The sequence below is a fragment of the Canis lupus genome, chromosome 20 (genome assembly GCF_003254725.2).
Source record: "Canis lupus dingo isolate Sandy chromosome 20, ASM325472v2, whole genome shotgun sequence".
Classification (NCBI taxonomy): domain Eukaryota; kingdom Metazoa; phylum Chordata; class Mammalia; order Carnivora; family Canidae; genus Canis; species Canis lupus.
The window spans coordinates 3,440,029-3,465,994 of NC_064262.1; the positions used below are offsets into that span (position 1 = coordinate 3,440,029).

Consider the following 25,966-nt stretch of genomic DNA (forward strand, 5'->3'; position numbering starts at 1 on the left):
CTGAGAGGGCTGCCTTGGTACAGGACATGGCAGATCTCTGGCTAAGACCTGGAGCAATGACAGAGGCAGGTGGGTCCTATTGGCTTCTGGGAGACATCCTCTCTCCGGAGACTGGTGTAGAGTAGTTTGATCGGGAAGGGCAGGAGGAGGTGGGGCGCTTAGAGATAGCATCCACCATGACTTGACTGATCTGCGCCAGGGGATAAGGCCCAGTCACACCTGTGTCCCTGGTCCTTACAGGTCCTTGATATCAGGTCAGCAGGGCGTTTGGTGCCACTGAAACGAACACAGTTCCCAGGCAAAGGAAGACCACATGGAGAGTGTTGGGAGAGGCCTCACAGCTTGGACTCCTCCCTCTACCTCTCAGAACAGCAGGGGATCCTGGCGGGGGGCAGGGGAGGGTTCCTGGAGGCCTCCTAGTGCGCCAAACAGTAGCTGTCTCTTGGGTCTCCAAGGTCAGTGTCTGAGATGTGTGGTCTCCTGGAATGATGTGTGATCACAGATCCAGGGTAGCTGCTCTTGGAATGGTGACATGCCAACCACTGAGTGCTAGCTTTTCTGAGGAAAGAAGGTGCCCTGAGGCCTGGTCTCTTCTCCACAAGCTTATCTTGGTGAGGGCCACACCGGGTGGAGTGACGCTGCCTCTGGAAAGCTGTACCCTGACCCAGTCCAGAGCATAGAATTCCATCTCCAGCCGCTGAGCCCAGCATCTTCCAGGATGGATGCCGACCCTGGCCAGTCTCCCTCTGGAGATCACAGGTGGCCCATTCCTATTCTGGGGCCGTGGCAGCTTTCTCAAACACCCCTTGCCTTGGCCACCAAGCTTCCTGGGTAGAGGGGGCTTTCTTCCCTGGGGATTCTTTTCATTGTCTCCCAGGAAGACTCCATCCCTAGAGTTTTTCTGAGCTCAGAATGCCCAAATGATGATGGCAACAGTAACAATAAATGGAAAGCAGCCAAACCTCAGAGCTCTGTCTCTCCTGTGGCCATGGGCCTGGGCATGTGGCTCTATCTGACTCCCAGGAGCTCGGCCATGAAGGCCATCGAGGCCATGTTGGGAGCCTCAGTTTTGACAGAGCCACTGTTATCTGAGCGGCTGCACAAGACCCCTCAGCCCTCTAGGTGCTACATCAAGGAACAGAGAGGCCAACGCTTGTCTCACTGCACAAACTCAAACAGAGACCCCAGCACCCAGCCTGCAGAGGCCCAGAGCAGTCCAGTCATGTTTAGCTGGGTTTAACAAGCTATAGGGAAAACCAGTGGTTCTCAACCAGGGTCAGTTTTGCCAACAAAGGGTGATTTTTTTTTTTTTTTTTTTTTCTGTCCCCCTTGCCCCATCCCCCGAGGACAACTGGAAATTTCTGGAGACATCACTGACCGGGGGAAGTATTCCTGGCATGTCATTGGTAGAGGCCAGGGATGCTGCTAAACAAACTGCAGGGGGCAGAACAGCTCCCCACAGCACTCGATGTCAATAGTGCTGGGGTTGAGAAACTCTGGATTAACCCTCATGCGGGCAATGGATTTCTGATTTTTATTATGGAAAAAAAAATGACAAGACAAAAAAGCAAAGGAAAAAATCTAACTTAAAAAAAAAGAAGAAAAAGAACGAAAAAAATGAGAAAAAATTCATCTGGGAAATGAATAAGCCAAAGGGAGGCAGCACTGCTGGAGGGCAGGTATGGGATGGAGTCCTGAGCAGGCTCTCGTAGTGGGGCCCAGAGGTGGCCACACGTGGTGATGTCTGGGGTGGGGTAGGGTGGGTGAGCTCCTGGGAGGGGAGGGTGCTGGTGTCGGCCTGAGAGGGTCTTCTCCAACAAACCAGGGCCTCTCATCAGGCTCCTAAAGCTGGGATACCCAGGGCCTCAAGGCAGGTAGGGCCTACAGGGCTGGCATAGCTGTGTGCCTCTGTGTGCCAACATCCTGCAACCTCTGTTCCACTGTAACCCAAGCCTGCTCCCTGGAGAAGCTGCCTGGTTGGATGTGATGTGGGGGGCAGGCAGACGTCACTCCACAGCTCCTCTGACAGCACTGCAGGCAAAGCAGGCTGGAGCAACACTCAGGGGCGGCTGGCCCCAGATCAGAGGACCTGGCTGGGTGAGGGCTGCCCGTAGAAGCTCCCTGATGCTCTAGGTGCACCCCCTGCCCTGGGAAATCTGGGAGGCTTGAAAGATGCTGCTTGCTTGGGGGTTAAGAGGCTGGCAGCAAATAAACACACACAGAAACAAAGAAACAGCAACAAAAATCACAGTTCTGCTGGGGGTTTCCCCTGACACCCCAGGGCAGCTGTGGCCACTGCCTCCGGGCTGGATGGGGGGGCCTGGGTTCCCCGGGAAGGGAGACCTCTATGAGGGAAGCAAGACCAGGGACAGCGGGACAGGGGGTTTCCAGACACAGTTTAGAGGGCTTCACTCTATTTCATTCATCAGCATAAAACACAGGGACGCGGCAGCACAGAGGACAAGGGACACATCCATCAGCGGGGCCTGGCTCGCTCTGTGTGAGAGCAGTTTCCAGAAAATAAATAAAAGAATAAATGGAACCCCTAGAAGAAGAAAGGAAGAGTGGGGCAACCTCCTGGCTGCTCTGTCTTAATGAGTGGGTCCTGCTTCCTTAGGCCTTCAGGGGACACCCGCTCTGTGTGGTCAGATGTCACTACGGTTTGGGGATGGCCCCCGCCGGCCGCCACCACCGTGCCTTCCTGGCGCACGACGTGTGCCCCGCTGCCCGGTCTGAGTCCTGCATGCGCTGGGCTAGAAAGGGAGGCCCGGCCCGGCTCTTACCCGCTTCTGAGAGGTCCCTTAAGGAGCTGCTGAGGGCGCTGCGCTTGAGGCCCTCACTGCCTGCATAGCTGTCGTCCAGGCAGGCCCGGCTCAGTGTCCCGTTGCCCGACTCCTTTTTGAGGCTGGAGCACTGGGACATGCTGGGCCGCACGACACCCTTCTGCTTCTCGAGCTCAGCTGAAACAGATGGAGTGAAGGGCCGGTGAGTGGAGCACAGCCCAGGGTGGGCAAGGGACCAGGGCCCTGCGTGCAGGCTTGGCATCACACCCAGCTGCCATCTGCCTGGCATGGTCTACCTTAGGAAAGAGGGGGTATCAATGCTGTCTTTCACAAAAGGGAGTCAGGAGGAAACCCTGGAAGGGAGGCTGGAGAGGCGCGGGCCTTGGGTCTGCAGGAAACACCGTCGCTTTGTAGGCTCGAGGGCTGACAAGGGAGACTGGTCTGTGTCTGAGATGAGCAAGGGGTAACCTGGCCTTGCCCTGGATGGGGGCCAGAGGTGGGCATAGCCACTGTCTCCAGGAAGTGAGGCCTGGAACCAGGAGAGGAAAGGATTATAACCAGCTTGGATGGAACCCAGGGGAAGAGCTCGGCTGTGACCTTCTCAGTCAGTTGGGCCCTGATATGGAACACAAACAAATAATAACCACACCCAAACGCAAAGAGCTCAGCTCCAGAACCTGGGAACTCTTCTATCTGGGACAGCTGAGAAACCAGGGCCTTTGCAGGGTATGCCATGTGGTCCCATAGCAGGATGGGCCTGGGCTGCTGGAAGCCCTGGCTCTCACAGGGAGGCCACCTCCTCTGGCTCAGGCAGGTGGGCTGTCCTGTCACAGGGTTGTGGGAAGGACAGGCAAGGCCAGGGCACCTCATCTCTCTGGACCCACAGAGGCTGGGGCTGCTGGCTCTTCTGGTACACAGGGCCTGCCACTTACACTCTATCCTGTGCTTCTCCATCTCCTGCACTTCCGCAATGGATTCCCGCAGGTCATCGGTGAACTTCTTTCGGTCTTGAGGATTGGGAGCATTAAAGTTTATTAACACTTTGATGTCGGCTCCGGGGACAGCAGATGTGAGCCGGATGCCATTGGGGTAGTCTGCGAAGGAGAAGAGAAGAATCCATGGGTCCCTGTGTGATCTCTGCAATCTCTCTTCTGGTCAAGAAAATATTAAGAAGTCTGGGAACCAGGCTCTTAGCAGACGTGTCTAGCCAGGAAGGCAAAGCATCCTCAGAGCAGACCACGGAACTGCTGGGAAATCCTCATCTCCCAACTTGGGTCTGTGTTGTCCTGCCTATAAGTCGGAGACAGATGTGGCTGATCTGAGTGGAGGCCAAGGACCCCATTTTTCCTTGACCTGGAGGTCATGGAGCCTGGATCGTTCCATTCAAGGTCCTTGGTCACTGCCTGAAGGTTGGAGAGTAGCCAGGGGTGGAGTCCAGGAGGAGTCGGAAATGGTGTGCTGTGCTGGGTGGGGAGTTTTATCTGGTCATCTTGGACAATTCCGAAGGTATACTGAGCTCTGCTCTCTGCCAAATGGCCTCCAGACCCTCAGTTCCCTTGGACATGTCAGGGGCGCACCGTGCCCAATGCACTCTATGCTGAGGGCAGCGTCATTCTGCACAGACCTGCCTGGTGCCACTTCTAAGCTTATAGGGTCTCTGTGGCTTTGGTCCCCTGGAGTACCTCTCTCCTCAGTGGGAATTAAGCATCAGCCACTGGTGGTTTGCAGGTTCTTGGCTCAGACACCAATCCCACTTTGGCTCAGACCTCAGTCAAGGCTGGGAACTCAAATACTTGGAAGCTTGAACATGTTCCTTAAATGCAGGAAGCAAACCACATGAGACCAAGCAACCGAGTGAGTGGGGAGAGGGGCGTGCAGTCCGAGACCACCACATGGGAATGTGGGCCTGGCAATGCCAAACCTCAGTTTTTAAGATAAGTTATAAATAATTAAAATTTTGATAGGAAGATTTAAGTATCAGCTTGATGAGTTAAAACAAATCTATAAATGGAATGAATATAACATAACTGAGCTGGGACTGGCCCACAGCTACCACTTTGAGATCCCTGGTATGAGGGCAGGTCCCACAGAAATGTCAGTGTCAGTTCTGGGGCTCTTGCCAGCCCCTTGTGTCCAGGACTGAGGGCTAAGCCCTGGAAATCTAAAAATGATGATGGCACAGCTTGTGCCTGAGGATTCAGCCTGGTGGGGTCCACTGCTGTGAGCATCACTACCACAGCCTCTTCCAGAGGGGACCTACTGGTCAGGATGATGTGGGGTGCCACCACCCTCCCTAGGGCCACCTGGTGGAAACTTTCTGGCCTGAGGGGTAGCAGACAGAGCAGCAGGAGACGGGGAGACGATGGGGTTGGCATCCTGGGCTCCTCGTGGCAAGGAGCCCCAAGCCTTCAGGACCCATGGTTTGGGATGGCCCAGCCACAGGTCCCTGCTACTTGCTCAATCTGTCGATGGAAAGCTGATCAGATGGTACCTGTGGGAGAGGACAAGGGCTTCCCCACTGTGGGAGACACCATGACACTCCACTGGGGCAGGCCTTCCCCAGAGCAGTTCAGAACCACAGGGCAGCAGGACCCAATCCCTATCCCCATCTCAGGAGCCTGGCTCAGCCTGCAACGCAGGGGCCTCCAACACGGATGTGACAGGGAGAGAGAGAGAGAGGAAAGGGGAAAGGTTTTGGAGAAGAATCCGGTCAAAAGAAAAAGTCGGGGGGGTGTCAGCTCCCCACCCCCGACATCCCCAGGCTCCCTGGCCCACTCATACCCAAAGGAACTTTCCAACAGCACCTCAGAATAAATCTTGGCTGAGTGCTTCCTATTTCAGGAGCTGTTCTAAGCACTTCATGTGCACGGACTCACCCAAGTCTACAAGGTGGGCACTGCCATCATCCCAACTTCAAGACAAAGAGAGTGCAGCCTGGAGACACTACATAGCCACGTCACACAGCTATTAGGAGCCAGAGCAGCATCTGAGCCCAGGCTCTCCACCCAGGGCTGAGATCGTGTCCTCTGCAGCCCCAAAGGCATAACCTTCACCTGTTTGCTTGCTTAGGTGTGCATATCACCTACAACATTTTTCTTTTTTCACCTACAACATTTACTCAACACTTTCCTGGCAACATTTTATTGACATAAATTCATTCTGCCCTAAATTAAGAAATCTTACCACCTGTAAGAGGGAGCAGAAAAAGTAAATGTGATAACCATTATGTACATCATGTACATGTTATTAAATTCTCCCCAGTTATTGCTGCTCTCAACTGATAGGCTGGGAATAAGAGCATGTGAGGGAGAGCCACCCCGGGATGATGTCCTAAGGGAACCAGGCAGAAGGGGAGGTCACTGGGGAGTGCAGCGCTTCCTGACTACAAGGTGAGAGCTGCCACACTGGCTCCTGTCACCTGGCACACGGCCATGTGTGGACGAGTGCTCCAGTGCACATGCTCGTGGCCAGGCCGTGGCAGGCCCCCAGCACAGACTTACACTGGTTCTCAAAGAGCAGGACCTGCATGCCGTACAGGGAGAAGGACTGTCGGAAGCTGTATGTCACGGAGTTCTTCTTTTTCTGGAAGATCTTGGTAACCTGGGGGTAGCCAGAGACAGAGGCTGAGTCACATTGTCTGCACTGCCCAGGGGCAGCTCTGGGAGTTCTGGGTTCTAAATGGGCCCAGTGTCAGAACACTTTCAGCAATCCAGAGGCCGGGGATGCAGGTCAGGAGGCCTCTGGGGCAGCTGGAAAGGGCTGCATGCCCATGCATATCCTGACATGGATGCTGACTTCTGTTTCTACAAGTCCTAGGTGTTATCCTGGCTGGCAGTGAAGCCTCAAACTAGCAAAGACGTGACAAGCACAGGACCCACCCAAGCCCTGGAACTGCCAGAAAGATTAGTTCTGGAGGAGGAAACAGAGGCTCAGGAGTTTGAAGTAACTTGCTTGAGGTCAGGGACTCTTAACAAAGAAAACCATAGGTCCAGATTCCAACTTCAGTAATCAGAGAGGAGCAGCTAGTCCTCAAGCAGGTAGGGATGAGGGACAAAGACCTCTAGCAAGACACGTGTGGCGTGGGGGACAGACACCCACAGAATAGGTTCTCCCTGCTGTCTGCAGGGGCACCGTTAGCCCGAGTTGCTAGGTATCCATGCCACCTTTTTCTGGGCAAGATTTCCTCAGTTTCCCTTTGGGGAACTGCCTGTCTGCCATCTTCAGAAGTCTTGTGAAGTGAGTGGTGACCCATGTTTAGCCAATGAGACAGCACCGCACCTGCCTGGACCCCCTGAGTGGCTTAGGCACAGCCCTGGGAAGCAGTGAGACCTGTGCTCAGACTCCTATGAGGAGAATCCCACTGGAGGCCGGGGATGCAAGGGAGGGGGGCAGGAGTCAGCCTGCAGCTGCCAAGGCTGACATTCCCTTCTTGGACAGAGGCTGCCAAGAGAAGGGGGCCCACACAGCCTAGAGACAGCCTCATAAGGAGTCCTGCTGACTCAGTTTAAGCCTCTAGAAAGAGTCGGGGCTGAAGGCCCAGATCCCCTTCTGGACTTTTACATAAGCCATTGAAGCCCTATTTCCATTGGCAGCACTGTGAGTTTGACTCTCCCTCCTCTAACCCAAAGACCACAGGGCTCACTCCACCCCCATCGCCTGCACCCCACCCACGCATGTGCCTCTCCCCGAGTGCAGGCAGACACGACCCACGGGGAGCAGAGCTGCAGGTCAAGGCTGCCCTGAGCCACGCTCCCAGCCACGGCACGCTGTGGGGAACCACATACCACCAGCAGGTCGTTAAAGAGGAAGATTTCTCGCTGGTGCAGTCCAAGTTTCTGGGGCTTATTTGGGTCTGGAACCTCGAAGAGCCGGCAGTAGCAGACCAGTCTCCGGTGGGGCAGAGAGAGCACCTGTGTGGGGTGGGAAGCACTGCCGTCAGCCCCCTGCCCCTCTGCTAGAGCCTGGGTCGCACGCGAGTCCAGCCTGCAGACTCAACCCCCAGCCTGTGGGCCTGGCATTTGAAAACACCCTCTCCTGCCAACTGTGCACAGCAGAGCAGACATGTTTGGACTCAGCAATCTTCCCCCACTCTTGTTCAGGAGCTCTCCTGACAGGCCGTGGAACATGCCCCTGCTTCTTATGATGCTTCCTTTCCTTTCCTGCAGACAGGTCCAGACTTCTCAGAGTATCACACTCATATGGGAGCTCCTCCACCCTCACTGAGAAATTCATGATCTCTGGGTCCCCACCAAGTGTCCGTCACAGATGTTAGCCTGGTAGTCTCTGCAAAGGTTTCTCCAAGAATGTGTCTACTCTAGACGAGGAAATTGAGGCACAGAGTGGTTGAGTTGAGCATGTCTCAGCCACACAAGTGGGAAGGTGCAGAGCTAGGAGCGGATTCCGGGCTGTTCCTAGAGAATCTCAATGGTTCTGATGTCTGAAAAACCCCGTCTGAGACCCCGAACCCATGGGAGGCATGGGTTCATGTGAGCCCCAACCCTGCCGAAGCCCAAGCCACTCTCAAGGCCAGGTGCAACCTGTATGGTGTCTAAGGGCTTGTGGTGACAAGCCATTAGGGAGGCCCAGCTGTGGCTGTGAGAGCACCCAGGATCACACAAGAGACAGCAAGTTAGTAAAGGGCCAGGATGTGCCGGGTCGTGTGATGGCAGGGAGGGTTTACTCTACAACAGGTGTCCTGGTGGAGGGATGCCCTGGCTTAGCACATCAGGAAGACAAGAGGGGAGGGAGCACTGGGCCCAGGCTAGTATGCTCGGGGAAAGGCACTGTTCAGAGCAAAAGCGTGAAGGGGAGAGGACGGTGGGAGGTGGGGCCAGAGAGGTGGGTGAGGATGTCACAGTGGTATCCAGCGGTCTCTCCTTAGGGAAAGATGGGAAGAGAGGGGAGCAGACAGGTTTGTGACGCTGACTCTCACAGCACACGGCTGCCTGGGGAGAGGTAAAGACAGACACATGAACATGCCAGGTGACTGGCAGGCTAGCCCTGGGTCCAGGCACTCCTGGGGTGAGCAGGAAAACTTGCTCGAGGCCATGGCAGTGAAGTGTCGGGGGACGGGGGTGGGCAGAGCATGGGCGAGGTGGGAGGGATGGTCTGTTTCAGGCACGGGGCCTTGGGGTCTGAGGACAAGCGTTGGCCTCAGCGTTCAGCTGGATTCAGATGAGAGAGAAGACTGCTCTGGCCTGACAGCACAACCCTCCCCATGTGGCCGCCGTCTCTGGGCCTGCAGAGATCTGAGGCTGGGATAATTATGAAAATCAAATTTCCCATCGCTCCAGAAATTAATTCAAACAGTTAGAACGGTGGATCTGGGAGCTAGGGGATGCAGAGATGTGAACAAAGGACCCCCCGCCCCGCCCCCGTCCCTCACCCTGCTCCGGGGGTGGGGTGGGGTGGATATCAGCCAGAATGTAAAAGCAGAAGGATACTCACACAGCCCAGCCCATGGTGCAGGGATCCGATCTATGCAGGAAACATTAAACAAAAAAAGATATTAATCCAAAAACTGCCTGGGCCTGGAGAGAGCTAATGGGATGATATCCAAGTAGGTGAGCACTTGCCCTGGGGCATGTTCCATATCCTCTGTCCAGACACACCACACACATAGCTGGGGAGACCTTCTGGCGGCCAGAGCCCTCAGGGCACAATGAAGGTGGTCCACCAGGGAAACCCTGCATGACTCTGGCCATTGGTTTCTTAAGAGCCTCAGGCTCTCTTAAAATACAATCCAGAGCCAATAATTGTTATCCCAAATAGCTGGAGCCACCTGAAACCTAAAGTAACCCCCCCACCCCTAAGGAGCTGAGTTCCAAATGGCATCAGGGCCACTGCCCGGAGCTGAAGCCACTGAAGTAGGCCTGGTGTTACATGGAGCAGGGGCGGGTGGGAGTGAGGGAGCCAAGGATGCGGGGGCACCACATACCGGCTTCTTCCCCACAATGAGCTTCTCCACCTTCTGCACCTGGGACACGTGGTCCTCATTGGTCTTCAGCTCCCGCTTGCGAATGCGCTCGTAGATGCCAATCAGCATCTCCCGGGGGATGTCCTCGCCATCGTCCACACCTGGGCAGGGGACAGCAGCTAGGTGTCAGGGTGGCCCAGGATCTGGGTGGCTGTGGCACCACTCAGCTTTGGGCCCCAGGCTCGCCCCCCATTTGCCAGTTTCTAAGCCCAGTCAGAGTATTGATGCCTTTCCCCAGTCCTCGGTGGAACCAAAGACTTCTGGACCCACAGCCATGGAAAGTCTTCAGTTGATTACAAAATGTCTCAGAATCCTTCCAAGGGGACCAGGCTAGCACAGCCACCCAGACTAGCATGCAGGGGGCTGTACCTCCTTCTGGCCGTGCTCCGAGGGCTTTATAAACATCAGCTTGCTAAAAGACCTTGGCTGAGTTCTTGCTTCGCCCCTTACTAGCTCTGTGACCAAGTCTCCTAGCTGGAGGTCCTCTCTGAAGCAGGCCACCAAGAGCAGAGGTGACTTCCCAGAGATCTTGTGAGGAAGCCAGAGCAGCCCTGGTGTATCCCAGAAAGTAAGAATTCGACGCACCTGAGCAGTGCTGCCAGCCGTTGGCCCACATCACATGCGTGGAAGCCAGGGGCCCAGAAGCCCAGCCTTGAACTCAGGCTGCTCTGACAGCAGGCACGTATCCTTTCTGCTATGCCTTGAAAAAACTGCTGAGGAAAACCCAGTCCTACTCATGAGAGAAATGCAAACCCACCACAGCCCTCAGACTGCAGGCAGGGAAAAATCCTGGGGTTTGGGAACTGGCAAGGCTGTGGGAAGGGGCCTCTCACACACTGCTGGTGGGACACGGACATGGTTCAGCCCTTGCACTGGGCCACTTGCCACCGCCTGGCACAATTATAAACTCAAATCCCCTCTGGGCCACGGACTGCATTTGGGGGAATTTGTCCCACGGGACATGGTATGCAAATGAGGTGACTCATTGCAGCATGGTTTCCAAATAGCGGAAGGCTGGAACTCACCCATTTACCCGTCAGTAGGGGACTGGTTAACCCATTGCCCCATAGGAGTGCAATGGAATACTACACACCTGCCCAGAAAATGAGCAAGGCCACAGGGAACTGACACGAGAACTTTCTCTTGGATTTTTTTTTTTAATAAAGATTTTATTTTTTCATGAGAGATACACAGAGAGAGAGGCAGAGACACAGGCAGAGGGAGAAGCAGGCTCCATGCAGGGAGCCCGACACGGGACTCGATCCCAGGACTCCAGGATCACATCCTGGGCTGCAGGCAGCGCTAAACTGCTGTGCCACTGGGGCTGCCCTCTCTTAGATTTGTTAAATGAGAAAAGCGAGGTGCAAAACAGGGAGTAAAAGCAGTCATGCACGTTTGTACTTGTGTGAGCAGAGGAGCTGTGGGAGGTGCCAGGGACTGAACAGCCTGGGCACACGGGGACGGATGGGAGGCCTCTGCTACACACCTTGACTACTTTTTTTTTTTTTAAACAGACTATTTTCTACAGCTGTTGCTTAGAGCAGTTAAGTTCACAGCAAAATTGAGGGAAAAGTACAGAGATTTCCCCATGACACCTGCCCCTCCACCCCCACTAACCTCCTGCACCAAGACTTGTTATAATCAGTAAAAAACTACACTGACATGCCATTCACTCAAAGTCCATAGCTGACACTGGATTCACTCTTGGTGTTGTATATTCGATAATAAATGATTAATGGCACATGTCCACCATGGTGGAGTCAGATGGAGTCACTGCCCCAAAACCCCTCTGGGCTCTACCTAACTCATCCCTCCACCAACCCTACCACCCCCGCAACCACTGATCTTTGATATCTCCATAGTTTTGCCTTTTCTGGAATGTCATATAGTTGGAATCATACAGCATGTGGTCTCTTCAATCTGGATTCTTTTACTGAGTAATATGCATTTAAGTTTCCTTCAGTCTTCTCACGGCTTGGTAGCTCATTTCTTTTTAACACTGAATAATATTCCGTTGTCTGGATGAGACAGTTTATGTATCCATTCATCTACCGAAGGACACCTTGGTTGCTTCCAAGTTTTGGCAACTATGAAAAAAGCTGCTATAAAATATCCATGTGCAGGTTTTTGTGTGGACATACGTTTTCAACTCCTTTGGGTAAATACCACGGAATCTGATTGCTTGGGTGTATTACTTTTTTTTTTTTAAACTATGTGAGGATAATACCCATTCAAAAATCAATCTAAAGAATTTAAAAACAGGGGATCCCTGGGTGGCTCAGCGATTTAGCGCCTGCCTTTGGCCCAGGGCATGGTCCTGGAGTCCCAGGATCGAGTCCCACATTAGGCTTCCTGCATGGAGCCTGCTTCTCTCTCTGCCTCTCTCTCTCTCTTTCTGTGTCACTCATGAATGAATAAATAAAATCTTTAAAAAATAAAGAATTTAAAAACAGATTGTCAATAAAATAAAAGCATTGGTCATCTGACTTTCGTGCTGGTGAGCAATTCCCCTCCCACCTGCCTTCCAACCCCCAGAGATACTCCTGGTGCTGGACCTACCAGGAGAACCAAAGTGAACAATTCCAGAGAAAATGTGTCCAGTGTGTGTTGGGGGGAAGGTTTCCTCTACAAAGAACAAGCTGGATGTCTTCCCAGGGCAGAGCACCAGGTGGGCTTTGGGAGACCAGAGTCCTGCCCCCTCTGACATGCACTTGCTGTGTGATCTTGGGCGAATCCCCTCCCTCTCTGCCTTGGTTACCTTTCCAGACACAAGGAAGATGGAACAGAACGCTCCCCGGTTCCTGGTTGGAAAAGATGGGATTTGGTGGGAATGGCCCAGGCTTGGGAGATGGAACCAGCAGCTCGCTCCCCTGAGAAGTGGGATGAGAATGCCCTGCAGACCGCGGGGATATGAGGGTAGCTGACTGGCAGGACCTGGCCCAGCAACCCCATCCTTCCCGGAGCCTTCTTCCCTCTGGGCTAATCACTCTGGCTCCTCCTGTTGCTCCCCATACAGGAAGGGTCCCAATTATGGGGGTGAGGTTTACAGGCAGAAAAAAAATCACAGTCAAGTCACAGAGACCTTTAAACTCCCCTGGGGTCGTCAACAGCATGTACTACATAGCCTGCTTTCTGTACGCTAGGCCCACACAGGACTCTGGGAAAACCAGAGTCAGGCTCAGCCCTGCAAGGAAAGAAGTATAGGGCTGACAGAGGAGTGCACATCCTTGCCCCACCAAAGCATCTGCTGGTTGTGCTCTCGTGCTCTGGTGCTGACTTCCATTAAGGAAGTTCCCAGACTCTTTAGCTTCTTAGAAACTCTAGCTAAGACCTAAATTCCTTGTAGCCCACAGCGCCCCTCAGATCTAGCAGAGGGCCACACACCATGAGTGCTCAGTGCAGGGAATGGCCATCGTCTGAGTGGTCTGAACCAAGCCCTGGCCCCTCGGCTTCCCTGATGGCTCAGGTCCTGGAGCCCAGCTGGGAAACGGGGGCGGCCCAGCCACCTCTGGGTGGGCATCCCATTAGCCGGCTTGGTGCAGGGGTGCCCACCGCCAGGGGGCGTGCTAAGACAGTTCAAGCCTGGGCAGGGGTTTGGGGGGGGGGGTGCTCATCCTGTCCCAGGAGACGGGATGATGGAACAGGGGCTTTTACGGGGGGGGTAAAAAGGACAAGAAGAGTACATTTAAATGGCTCAGCAAGTTCACAAAGGTGGACCTGATTCAAACCAGGTTTTTTCTTTTTTTAAAAATATGACACCCTTGGGGCGCCTCAGTGGCTCAGTGGGTTCAGCATTGGGCTCTGGATTTTGGCTCAGGTCATGATCTCAGGGTTGTTGAGATGGGGCCCCACTTCGGGTTCTGTGCTGGGCGCAGAGCCTGGCTGAGGTTCTCTCTCTCTCTCTTCCTCTGCCCCTCCCCACCTTCTTCCTCACATATGTGTGTACATGTATATTTACATATATTTATATATGTATACCTGTACCCCACACCCTTTCTAAGGGGACCTCAGCCTGCTGTAGCTGATCTTCCCCCAAAGAGAGGGACACAGTCCTCCTCTTCCTCCCAGGGACTTCAGGTCACCTGGGAGACAGCTGTCCCCTTTTCAACTCCTTTTCTCCATAATGACCCCAGGAAGCCTCCTGTCTCACTGTCCACCTTAGCGCCCGTCAAACACGGGCCACGCGCCTCAGCCTTGGGGCCCAGCCAGAACTAGCTCCGGTGCTTTCATCCGCTGAGTTCTAGAGTGACTGCCTAAGTGTGGCAAATGATACGGGCTTCCTGTTTATAGTGTGATATAAAGTTTCTCTAAAACACATACATACGAAGGCAAGTCAGCTTCGCGAGGAGTATCGAGGGTAGGGAGGGGCAACCCAGTGACAGGGAGGGTGTGTGCCAGCCCCTTGGCCTGGCTCTGCCTGCCAGGGACGCCCAGTGCCTGGGCTCCAGACTGTGCTCCCTCACCTCCCCCGATCCAGCCTCTGTGGACCGTACCGGGCCCTCCTGTGCTGGCCTAAGCTTTCTCGGGCCTGGCCCCCTGCCCCCCACCTCCATCTATCGAACCCCCACATAGCCTTCCAGAACATGCTGAAAAGGTCACCTCTGCCACGTGTGAGGTTCCTGGCACCATGAGATCCAGGTGTGTGTGTCACTGCCTGTGACAGCGGTCAGCACCCTTTAGGGTAATTGATGCGGTGTCCATGGAACCAAGGCTCACCCCGTGCCCCTGTGGCAAGGACTGGGTGCGCCAGAGCCTGGCCCCTTGGCTCTGCCCCGTGCTTGGCTGGGTGCGTGCTGAGATAGCGTCCGAGGGACAGCTGTACGCCAGAGCCCAGGGCCTGGGCCAGCTCACCTCGCAGGTTCTTGACGAAGTCCTCCAGCTTCATCTTCCGCTCTGGTTTGACGTTGGGGCTGTACATGTCTGTGTTGAGCAGGATGATGGCAAACGCCAGGATGAAAATGGTGTCTGGGTTCCGGAACTGTCGAACCACCCCGGGGTTGCAGATGCAGTAGCGCTGGCTGTAGGCCGGGAGAGGGAGCAGGGTCAGGACCATGTCAGTTGGGCAGGAGCCTCAGTTTGCACATCTGGTAAATGGGGGTGACACCTGCTCCTCCTTACACTGGTTATACCTCAACAACCTGTACTCTGGCTGGCGATGGCTGCTGAGGGAGACGACCATGTTTCTCCATCTCCCTGGGAACTGGATGCAGCCCAGGAGGTGGCTAAATTCTGGCCATTGGGATATGGGCAGGTAGGATGTAGGCAGCTCTAAGGCTATACTCTCCTCACCTGCCTGGAACAGGGATGTGATGGTAGGTGTTGGACCCGCTACCAGGGACCCTGAGATGAAAGGAGCCTGGCTCAGGGAGTGGGGTGGATGAGGGGCACAGACCAGAGAAGAGGAACTGTGCAGGCCCATGACTAAGGCAGTAGCGTCGGAGCTCAGAAAACATGGGCTTCAATCCTGTCTTCTCCATTAGTGCCGCCACCTCCAGGAAGCCCTCCTGCAACTGCCTGAGCAACCCCCTCCTAGGGCCCCAGAGTCATCCTCCTGTTGTGTTCTCCTTCCCCACCTTTGTCCTACCACTGGCACTGGGCCCCGAAGGCTGGGTCAGTGGCTGACTCGTGTCTCCCCCACCTAGCATGGGCACAGAGGATCCTACCCAGACACTGTGCACACACTCCTGGGATGAATGAGTGTGGGGTGGCAGTCGGCCTTGACTGTGGGCTCTCTGCTGTACCAGGTGCTGGGCTAAGTGTACCCAGACGTTCAAAGTGGTTCAGTCCTTCCACTCTGTCTAAGGTAGGGGCTTCTGTTTTTCCCCACTCTATAGGCAAGGACATGAGGCACAGAGAGGTTAAGTAACCAGGGAAAAGTCACACAGCTAGGAAGTGGTGGAGTGGGTGTTAGAGCCAGGCCATCTGGCTGTGTAGCTTGTGCTGAGTCACTATGTGAGACGGGCAGACAATGACGACACAGACTCATGAATGAGTGATGCTCACGAGGACCTGCAGGAACACAGACTGTCCAAAAGTGTGGTTCTAGAGATAACCAGCACAGCACCTGGCACACAGAAGGGGCTACTGCCTCATTCCCCAGGCACGTTCAGGGCCACCTGACCCTGCTTAGGGGACAGGGGTAAATGGGGTGTTTGGGCCCCAAGCCATGGGCCTCAGAGCCAGGAACCATCCTCTTCCCGACACCCACCCATGCCCTGCCCTGACCCCAACCTGAAAGCCTCGATGAGCCGCTCCACCTTCTGAGCCTCCCCTTGGACCCGGATGTGTGCCTGGAACTTCCTGAGAGCTTCATCTAATTCCATGGCGGAGAAATCCATCTCATCCACCACGCAGCTGAAACGAGACACCAAGGCTGCATCAGGGTCTGCTGCCTGCACAGCCTCTGCCGCCCTTCCTGTCGAGGGCAGAGCATACAGGCAGTCAGTGCAGGGCAGGCTGTGAGCTGCCCAGAGCCAGGGGATCCAGAAGGGCCCTCTGCCTGGCTTCCTCCAACCAGTCAACACTCCAGATTACAGCCCAAAGACCCCTGTGCTTCTGGGGGGTCCACAGACCCCCTGAAACTATAGGAAAACATTGGTGCTTGTGTAATTATCTACAGAGGGGCCAGAGTATATGGCTGCTCCTGAGAAAGGCCCTCGGAGCAGAAATAGATGGCGCTCAGTGTGCACGTTACACAGAGCACACAACAGGACGTTACTGCTGAGTCTTCTCAGGCTTCTCAGACATCCCTCATTTGTGAGGGATGCCAGGAGCACACTCCCATCTTCTCCAGGAGGATGGGGAGGCTGGCTGCTAACTTGCCAGCCAGTGACTGTGCACTGAGCCCATTTTCCCACGTCATGGGTCTGGGGAGAGGTGCCTGGGTTTTGCCGGGTGTCCTTCCAGGGGCACCTTGGAGGACCTGTGCCAGCCTCATCTGCTAATCTGCCAAGGGGAGCGGAGCTCGCAGGAGTGGCTGGTAACTGGGTTTTGTTTGGTGCCACTTGTCCTAGCACTACCCTCCAGCATAACATGCTCCGTCCTCTCTGATCCTGACCCTTGAACAAAGAAGGTGGGGTCTGCACCAAGGACCACTCAGAGGGCCATGGTGTCCAGTGTATCTATTTTATCTATTTGTAACAAAGCCATGGCCACCCCTGGTGGGGGTTGCAGAGGCCTCAGCCATGGGGGGCCTAATCCTGTCAGGGCCCTCCTTCTGCTGGGTGTGATGGGCTTCGGCATAAACAGGCTGTAGTGTGCCCTTGGCCTTCTCTGAGTGCTCATGGCCCTGGGGGCACCATCCTTTGAGGCTGCTGCAGAGCAGGTGGGGGAGGGCCGGGGCCACACAGGGTATTTTGCTGACTAGCATCTGAGCTGGATGCCTGGTGTAGAGGGTCGGGGCTGGGGGTTGGGGGTGGGGTTAGGACTGCTACTTCCTGAGGCTGCTATTTTCTGATAGGGGAGAACAAAGCACGGATTTCCTATAGCAGTTAGTTTGGGGGGTAGGGTGGGGAATCTGGGGTGGGGGGGGAAGTGCAGGAATGGCTGCAGGGGGTGGGGGGCTGGCCCAAGATGGTCTTAGGCCCAATTCATAAAAGACCTCATCTACTTTCCCCTGAACTGTTTCCTGAGGCTGGTTTCTAAGGCGGAGAGGGGCACTAACCATGCTAACAATGCAGCAGGCTTTTCCCAATGAGGGCTGGAACAGAAATGGCAAGCAGGGAGAAAGCAGTCCGGGTGGGTGTGCCTGGCCACCCGGTGGGTGTGCCTGGTGGGTGTAGCTAGCCATCCTGCTGGGTGCTAGCTACAGCCAGCTGCTGCCAAAGGCCCCGGCTCCCTGTGTCCTGTGTGTCTGCGCCTGTGCCTGTGTGTGCAGGTGGGTGTGTAACTGAATGGTACATACGTGTGTATATGAGCCCCCATGTGTGGGGGTGGGGAGCACCCAGGCCAGCCCATTCCTGAGCCCGGGTTTCCTCACCTGTAAAAGAGGCCCAGGCAGCTGCCTGCCTCCTCCCAGGGAAGCAGATGTGGTGAGCACACACGTGGCTAGGCTCTTCCTTATGGCAGAGACCCCTGGCCCCAGGAGGCCCGCTGCCCACCCCCTTGGCTTTTTTCATTCATCCCAGGAGGCAGGGCTGGACGGATGCAAGGCACTGCTCTTGTTACTAGTGGTTTGCTCTTTACCCCACTCTGATTTCTGCTCCCAGCATACGTCTTAGTGTGTAGCTGCCTGGTCAGAAAAATCCTCAACAACGGGCCTGGAGATGCTTCCCCCAAGTCTTGAGCCACCCTATTTGGTCCTGTCCTGCAGCTTTGGCTCATCTGTGAAAGGGACTTAGTAAGATGTGACACTCACTCCATGTATTTGAGGACAATGCAGGGCCCATACACAGCAACTGCTTTATAAACTCAAAGATCCAAGCATGGGGTCCTTTCTACTTAGGGCAGTCTCAAGAAGGGATGGAGAGATTTGGGGTACAGGCAGGGCTTCTCCAAACTGTCAACAGTTCCCAGGGAGCTGGAAACCTGGTTTTCTGCAGACAGTGAGGACTTGGTCTATGTTCCAGCAGGCGGGGTGAGCCTGACACTGCTTGTGTGCAGGTCCACGTCCCCAAACCCCAGCCCCAGAACTCACTCAAGCACATCTCGGTTGAATTGTTTCTGCCGGTTGCCCAGGAACTCGCCGATCATCTGCCTGCTGAGGCCTTTGCGCTGCAGCAAGAAGTGGGCCACCCCCACTGGAGTGTCAGGCACAAAGCCGCGCTCGATGAGGTACTGGACGCCCTTCTCAGGCTTCCTAGGGGTGGGACGAGAGACAGGCTCAGCCCTGGCTGCCCCACCCCCTCCCAGCTTGCCCTCCTCCCTGGGTACTCAGGGTACCCCGCTCTGTTCTGCTGGAGCCCGTAATACAGGGAACCCAGAACTGCCCAGATCCAGCTCCAGGCATAGTGCCTAGGACTGGGCCATCCACAGGAGCGTGGCCACGTTGCTGGAGCAGGGACCTGCTCCCCCTACTGCTCTGCAGTGCCCCAAAAGCCCCTCTTTGTAGAAGTCACTGCCAGGCAGATGGGAACACCTTGCCCTGCACGTCCTGGCCTGTCCCCTGCCCCCCAACAGTAAATGGCCTCTAACACATGCTGAGTGCTGACTCTGAGCACACTGTCTAAGCACCCTATATGCATATCTTCTCACACTCCTCCTGGGGTCAGCACTCCTGTTACCTGGGCCGTTGAGAAGCCTGACAGCCACGTAACCTTGCCAGCAGCCTCAAGCCTTTGTTATACTTCCTGACAGTCAGGTGCCTGGTATGCTGCATGCAGTAAGCACCACGGAAGGTTCTTACGACTAGCTCCAATTTCTAGGAGAGGAAGTGAAAGTGCTCCATTGATCCTTCCTGGGCAAACAGGGTTTCTAGGAAGGGCTGGGCTGGCCCTGCAGGGCTTAGTAAGTCCACCTGCACTGGGAGCCATGGGGCCCCAGGGGAGAGGGAGCTGTGGTGGAGGGAGGCCCCCTCAGAGGCCCAGCAGGGGGCCCAGGCTGGCCTCTTCCTCCCTCTGGCCTCTTCCTCCCTCTGGGCCTCTGTCCTCCTGCTGATCCATGTGGTACAACACAGGCTTGGCTGACCTCACAGCGTGGTGTGAGGGGGCCGTATGTGTGACCCTTGGAACGTGGGTGTCCAACGACCCCAGAGCCTCAGCCGGGCCTGCACAGGGGTGTAGGGGGTGGGGGTGAGCGAGGTCACCCACTAACTGGGAGCTGGGCCCTACCACTTGCCCCAGCATGTAGAGATCAGTGTTCTGCTATTCCCTAGAAGCCTAGGGGCAAGAGCAGATCCACCCGCCCCACAAAGTATGGGGCTCCTGACAGCAGCGTCCAGCCATGCTGTATTCCTACCTGCAAGCAAAAGCAGACTTCCTGCTGCAAGGTGACCTTACTATTTTTACCCCAGGATGACCACACACCCTAACATCACCTTCAGGAGTTTGGCAGGGAGTGGTGGCCGGCCAGCTGGGCCCTGACATGGATGTGGGGACAGAGCACTGCTCCCCGACCCTTGCCACACACCCCAAGAACTGCTCCTGCCCCAGCCTCTCCAGCCACTCGGCTGCTCATGCTCCCTCACTGCCCTGCTCCATGCCAACCCCCACAGGGCCCATGCCCACTCTCCTCTTCAACTTCTAGGTCAGGGGTCACCACAGCCAACCTGCAGACGTCTTTTTTTTAGCCTACACAACATTAGCGGAAGGAATTCTAGTGAGTTGTCAACATGTAGAAGTTGGGAGAGCTCAATCCAGAATCCGGATTTCTGGCTTCTCTTGGAAAATCAGGCCATCTGACCCTCCTGGGCCTGTGCTCTTGTGCGGCAATGACTGGAGAGCTGGGCTGGACCTCCCTGCTCAGGCATCCTGCGTCAGCCACCCACAACCTGGGCCTCCCTGGTCCCTTGAGGCCCAAATATGGGGCCCCGATCCAGGCCTGGCTTGCTTCCCTGGTGGGGCTGGCTGACCTCCCCACTCTGCCCCCTTCTGTGTTGATACACCAATGTTGCACAGCATCTCAGGCTTCTAGGATATGGGCTCCTCCACCTGGGAGGAGAAGGCAGCAGGAGAGTGGAACACACTGCAGGAAGGAGAGTCTTACAAGAGGTCATGAGAATGCGGATTCTTCACAGATTAAGTACCCAGAGCCTACTTTTTGCTAGGTACTGCTCAGGATGACAGCAGTGAGCGAGGCTGGTCAAGAACACCCCACAATGGTAGGCTCTAATCCTTGGTCTAAAGGACAAAGGGACTAAATGATGGCTGGAGGGCACAGGGAGGGGTTCCTGCAGGTGCCTTCAGGGCCTTCTCTGAGCAGGTGACACTGGGCAGTGACCTAAGTCATTAGGGAGCTTCCTAGATGGAGGCAAAAGTAAATGCAAAGGCCCTGAGGTGACAAAGGGTTTTGCAGGATCCAGGGCCAGAAAGCTGCTCCAGGGTGGCTGAGAGTAGGAGCCCTGGGACAGGATAGCATGGCAGCAGGGTGGGCAGGCTGGAACCCACAGAGTTCTGCAGGCCACAGGGGGAATCTGGTTTTCCCCTGAGTGGGACGAGAAGCCCCAGTGTGTTAATGATCAGGGCAGTGATGGGACCCGATGTCCAGGCTGAAGAAGCTCCCGCTGGCTGCTCTGTGAAGAACAAGGCTAGATCTGAAGCGGGAGCCCAGCTAGGACTTCCCTACAAGCATTCCATGCTAAAGGGCAGGAGGTGGGGAGCAGCAGCTGGTTTTAGAACACAGCTTGAGGGTAGAGATGATAGTATTTGCTGGTGGATCCGAGTTTGAACCTGATGGCTCCAGCTCCTAGTCTGAACCAAATGTGGGAGGGACTGGTTCCACCCGGCAAGTTTCACAGCGATGTCCCAGGAGAAAGGAATCTGAACTCACTGGGCCTTGACCAGTGACCAGGAGCTCATTGAGCAACTGAGAGGAAAGGTGTGGTGGCAGGAGGCACAGGTAAGGAGCTGGGGTCGGCGGTGTGGGCCAGGCAGGGAGCTCCAGGGTCAGGATGAGCACAATGGTCAAAGAAGTGTCTGGATGGCCTGGCCTTCAGGGACCTCCTGGCAGCACACAGCCAGTGCACTGGACACCGATAACGTGAGTTCCCTGCCTGTCAGGTCCTTGCTGGTCCCGGCCACCTCGACAATGCAGTGAAACCCCAAGTGTGCTCCTGGGGGCTCTGCCAAGCAGTGGTCCTAGATTCACCTGTTCCTTTACAGAGCTCCATGCTGACCAAAGGGGCTTGTGCCCATATATCCTGCTAAGTGTCCCACATGGTGACCTGCAGGGTGATGGGACGCAATGGGATGAGTTATCAGTGCTGCCCACCTCTCCTTGTGGCCTTTAGGGGGCCATGTGGTATACTGTGGCCAATGCACTGTGAGAGAAGTGATGTGTGGCACTTCCTATGGGAACTGCGTGATCCCTTCTGGCACCTTCCTCTGCCATAGGACCAGGGAGTCCACATCGAAAGGATGCCCCTGCTGTCTTGTACCTGAGAGACTTGATGAGCAGTCCCTGGCTAACCAGTAACGGATGGCAGTATGACAGAAATTAACCTGTGCTGTGTCAGCACACTGGAGCCCCCCACCTCCCCACCAGACCTCCCTCAAACCCAGACTCTTACTAGCTGGGTGACCTGGGGCAAGATACTTAATATCTCTGTGCCTCAGCTTCCCCGTTCATATAATGGACACAGCCACGGTGCACACAGCAGAGGAACTGTGAAGGTTAAATGGGTTAATGCCTCTAAGCCCTCCAAAAATACTGTTGGTGTATGATGTAAGAGGAGGCCCAGCAACAAGCAGAACAAAACCAAAGTGGTGCCATGGTGACCCGGAGAAGGTGTGGACTTGGGCTGGAAAGGGCGGGAGGGATGATCAAGGAAGGCCTCCCTGGGGAAGTGGCATTGAACCAGGAGCCAGGAAGAGGGACCCTGCTAGAGAGAATGATCAACACAAAAGCCATATCTGACTCATGACTGAAAGAGGGCACAGAACAGCCAGATACCTTGGCTCTGGGTTGCCAGGCGAGAGAAAGCACGCTGGTAGTTCCAACCCACTCTTCTGCTTCAAGAAGCCCCCCAGAATTTCACTCTGCCCTCACCATCACCGCGGCCAAACATCCAGCCTGACCAGCTTACTTCTCTAAGGGCCCAGTGTCAGCAGGTACCAAGGGGGACACCTGTGGCACCCACACCTGACCTGCTCCTGTATTCTGTGCTCCCCCACCCCCTTCAAGGGTCCTCAAGAGGTGTCAGCAGGACAGGCTGGAGCAGAAGAATCCACGGCTTGGGTCTGCTGTCCATCGCAAGGTGGGCCCGGCTTTCTTCCACGTCAGCTGCTGAATCAGACTTGGCCGTGACAGGCGAGCACACGCACACCACACCAGTGGCATGTCTCACATGTGTCTCCTGTCTCCGGGCTGTGAGCAGTCAGTATTGACGCCGAGCTTGCAGAGTGGCGGTTACAAGGCAGGCACCATGCTTACAGATCACCCAAACTTGAATGCTTTTCCCAGCAGAGGTCTACAGGGCCAGCCATGGGCTTCTCCTGTCCTTTCTAGCTGCCTGAGCAGCCGAAGAGACATGCAAGTGGGCGGCTGTCCGTACCTCCCTACCCCGCATCTAGCTGGCCTCCGGATTTCCTACGCCACCCGTTCTGTCCCTCTGACCCCATGGGCTGACCTTACTCCCAGCCTGGCCAGTTGGAGCCCCGAATCCTGCTGACCACAATGAGCACTGTGGAGCAAGCACTGGGGGCGGATGAGAGGGGAGACTCTGTTCCTGCTGGGGCTGCCGCGAGGCTGGACCATGAGCCTGGGACAGCTGGCAGACCTCCTGCTCTGGTGCGGCACCGGCAGGCCAGGACTCCATGCAGAAGGGCCTGGAGGCACCCAGTGGCTTTTCAGGTCCAAGACCAATAAGGCCTCTGCTTAAACCAGTCTGACCGGGTTCCTGTCACTTGCAACGGAGAAGGCCCTGGTTAACAGAGACCGACACAGGGTCTGCTTACCTCCGGTGCCCGAGGAGCCTCTGTGGTCAGGAGGCTGAGCCGTCCTCGTAACTGGTCTCAGCTGACCACAGGGGGAGGGACTCACCATCTTCGGTACTTGGACAACCCCTGCATGCCTGGAAGCCCCCTTCAATTCGGCAATCCAGGCTCAAGTGCTCCCAGCATCCTACAAATAAGTGGTCACCTTCCATCTGCTCACATACTTCCAGGGCCAGCGAACTCACCACCTCTACAGACTGTATTTCATGTAGCTCTGATTTTTACAAAGCTCTTCCTGATGCCGGCAGCCCAAGCTGAACAGGGCTTACCCTTACTACAGAGAGAAGGCGGAGGAATCACCTTCCATCATGGCTGTATGCCCTGCGGGGCCTGCCTTGGCACTGTCTTCTTCCCTGAGAGACTCAGCACCAGCCACCCCAGACCCAGGACATGGCTAGGGACCCCCATGGCTGAGGGCAGTGAGGGCCACAGGCTGGCTGGGTAGCTCATGTCCAGGGGAATGAGAACCCAGCCTCCTTCTTAGTAACTCAAAGTGCTCCTAAGAGAGCCGATCTTTAAAGTGTCAGCACTCCCAGCAACGGTGAACAGCTCCCCGGAACCCTGGAGCCAGCATGTCTGGCTCTGTGGCCTCGAACTAGCACCTGACCTCTCCGAGCCCTGGCCCCTAGAGTCAAGTGTCACAGGGTCACTGTGAGGATTCAGTGAGGTGACACACATGAAGCATTCCGTACAGTGCCTGAGACCTGATATGTTTATATGGGCTGGCTGTTGTCGTTGGCATTTTCACTAATCACAAGAAATATGCCACACGTGAGGAGCATGGAGTTGGGGCTAGCAGATCTGGAGACCACCACCACCACCACCAGCCCAGCTCTACTGCTCACTGAGAGAGGCTGGCCCAGCTCTGCAGCCTCTGAGCCTGCTTCCCACTCAGGTAGAAAGCAGCTGACCGCCCAGGAATGCAGGAAGGTGAAATCTCAGAGCACTCCAGGCTCACACCAGGGCTCACACCAGGGCTCTCCGCCTTCCTCCTGCAGCAGCTCCAGTGGGCAGTGGGCTTACAGAAAGGAACAGGCAGGGTGGCACCTGGCAGGCCCCAGCAGCTGGGCACTGAGTGGAGGGGAGGAGTGCTTCCCTGGGCTGGAAGGGACCTCAGATGCTCCCCTTTGAACAGCTCCTAGCCCAAGGAAGAGTCCTAGCACACTATCATGCCAAGTGGTTGCTGAGGCCCTAACTTACATGCTCCTCAGATTCGAGGTAATCACTCAGGTACCCATTTCATCACAGGGCAGCTCTGGGGATTAGAATATTCTTCCAGAGGTGAGGGAGCTCTGGCCACATCCACTTGGGACAAAACTTGCCTGGGCTCTAGTCACCTGGGCTCTTGCCAGAGTGAGAGGGGCATGAAAGAGAGGAGGCTGACACAGCAAGGCCTGTATCCCTGAGCACGTCTGTGGGAACACAGGTACACGAGACCCCATCGGGGTCTCAGTTCACATCTGCAGCCTAGTGAGCCGATGGGGTGCATGTGTAGTGGCGGGTCCCATGCCAGATTTTAAGTGGCTGTGTTCAGAAGCTGGGTGGGGTGGTGTTAGTTCCAGCCTGCCCACCCACTGGCTGTGTGACCTCAGACAGGTGACCCTCTTGGGACCTCAGCCCACCCATCCATACAGGGGGGTAAGAGTCCCTACCCCCAGGAGGTAGACAGGATTTACAGCATGACAGGCTTATAGGGCAGTGCCCAGCACACACTAAGCGCATGAGCCACTGACTGCTCTGCACCAAACTACCTGCGGGGTCCTCCTACAGCCTGAGCTCCTGGAAGCCGCTTCCCCCTTTGCTCTGGGCACAGCAGGCCCAGCTGCCACCCATAAGCACCTCCTTGATGGTGGGCTCCAGGCAAGGCTCTTGGTCCCACTACCTCTAATCCTTGTCAAGCCCCAGGAGACAGGAACCTCGTCTCCATCTTCCAGGTGTAGCCGGTGAGGCTCAGAGAGTGCAAGGAGTCGCCATGTCGCTGCAGCTGATGTGTGGCAGGACTGGGGCTGAAACCCTCCTGCCTCTAGCTCCTGGACCCCCATGCTGCCTCCGGGGCTTGTGAATGGCAGGTGGCCCCAGGGATGCCCCTCCCTGCCGACCTGCCTCCGTTCTCAGGTCTCTTGTTTTGTTTTTCCTTCCCACTCACGGACTCCCTTGCCCACTTTGGGTGCATCATTCAGATCCTCCATGTATCCTTCTGAGGGGGGCTGAGGTCTGTGTCAGGGAAAGCTTACTACTGGGAGGGGCTGGGAACTGAGCCCTCTCTTCGAGGCTGGGTGGGCCCAAGAGGCAGGTGTTGGGGGGCGGAGGATGTGGGCAAGGGTAGGGGGCTGGGGAGGGAGGTGGTGAAGGCTGAGCCAGGAGGGAGGAAGCCTGGTGCTCTGTAACACATTCTTACAGCCCTGGTGCCTCCCTGGCGGGCAGGGGCAGGTTTCACACAGAGTCCACTGGCTCCTGCCACTGGGGGCCAGCCACAACCGCTCTGCCCCACACCCCACAGGGAGCCAGACTTGCTGCTGACTGTCCCTCCATACTCTAGACCAGCGTTATCCACGAGCATGTTCTATGGCGACCCGACTGTTCTTGATCTGTGCTATTGGCATGGAGGCTGCATGTGG

The 25,966-nt window shown here is 55.8% G+C and overlaps 1 protein-coding gene across 14 annotated transcripts in view; it reads right to left on the reverse strand.

The window, feature by feature from the left end:
* The window catches only part of IQSEC1 (IQ motif and Sec7 domain ArfGEF 1), a 377,913-nt gene that overhangs the window by 8,400 nt on the left and 343,547 nt on the right, over window positions 1-25,966 (reverse strand). For all 14 annotated transcript variants that reach the window (XM_049098377.1, XM_049098380.1, XM_049098381.1 and 11 more), the window contains 9 exons: window positions 18,395-18,556; window positions 15,991-16,113; window positions 14,611-14,777; window positions 9,721-9,860; window positions 9,231-9,260; window positions 7,568-7,693; window positions 6,284-6,383; window positions 3,716-3,877; window positions 2,784-2,960 (listed from right to left, as the gene is read on the reverse strand). In XM_049098377.1, coding sequence (XP_048954334.1) covers window positions 2,784-2,960; window positions 3,716-3,877; window positions 6,284-6,383; window positions 7,568-7,693; window positions 9,231-9,260; window positions 9,721-9,860; window positions 14,611-14,777; window positions 15,991-16,113; window positions 18,395-18,556 — 1,187 coding nt within the window. The remainder of the gene's footprint in view (window positions 1-2,783; window positions 2,961-3,715; window positions 3,878-6,283; window positions 6,384-7,567; window positions 7,694-9,230; window positions 9,261-9,720; window positions 9,861-14,610; window positions 14,778-15,990; window positions 16,114-18,394; window positions 18,557-25,966) is intronic.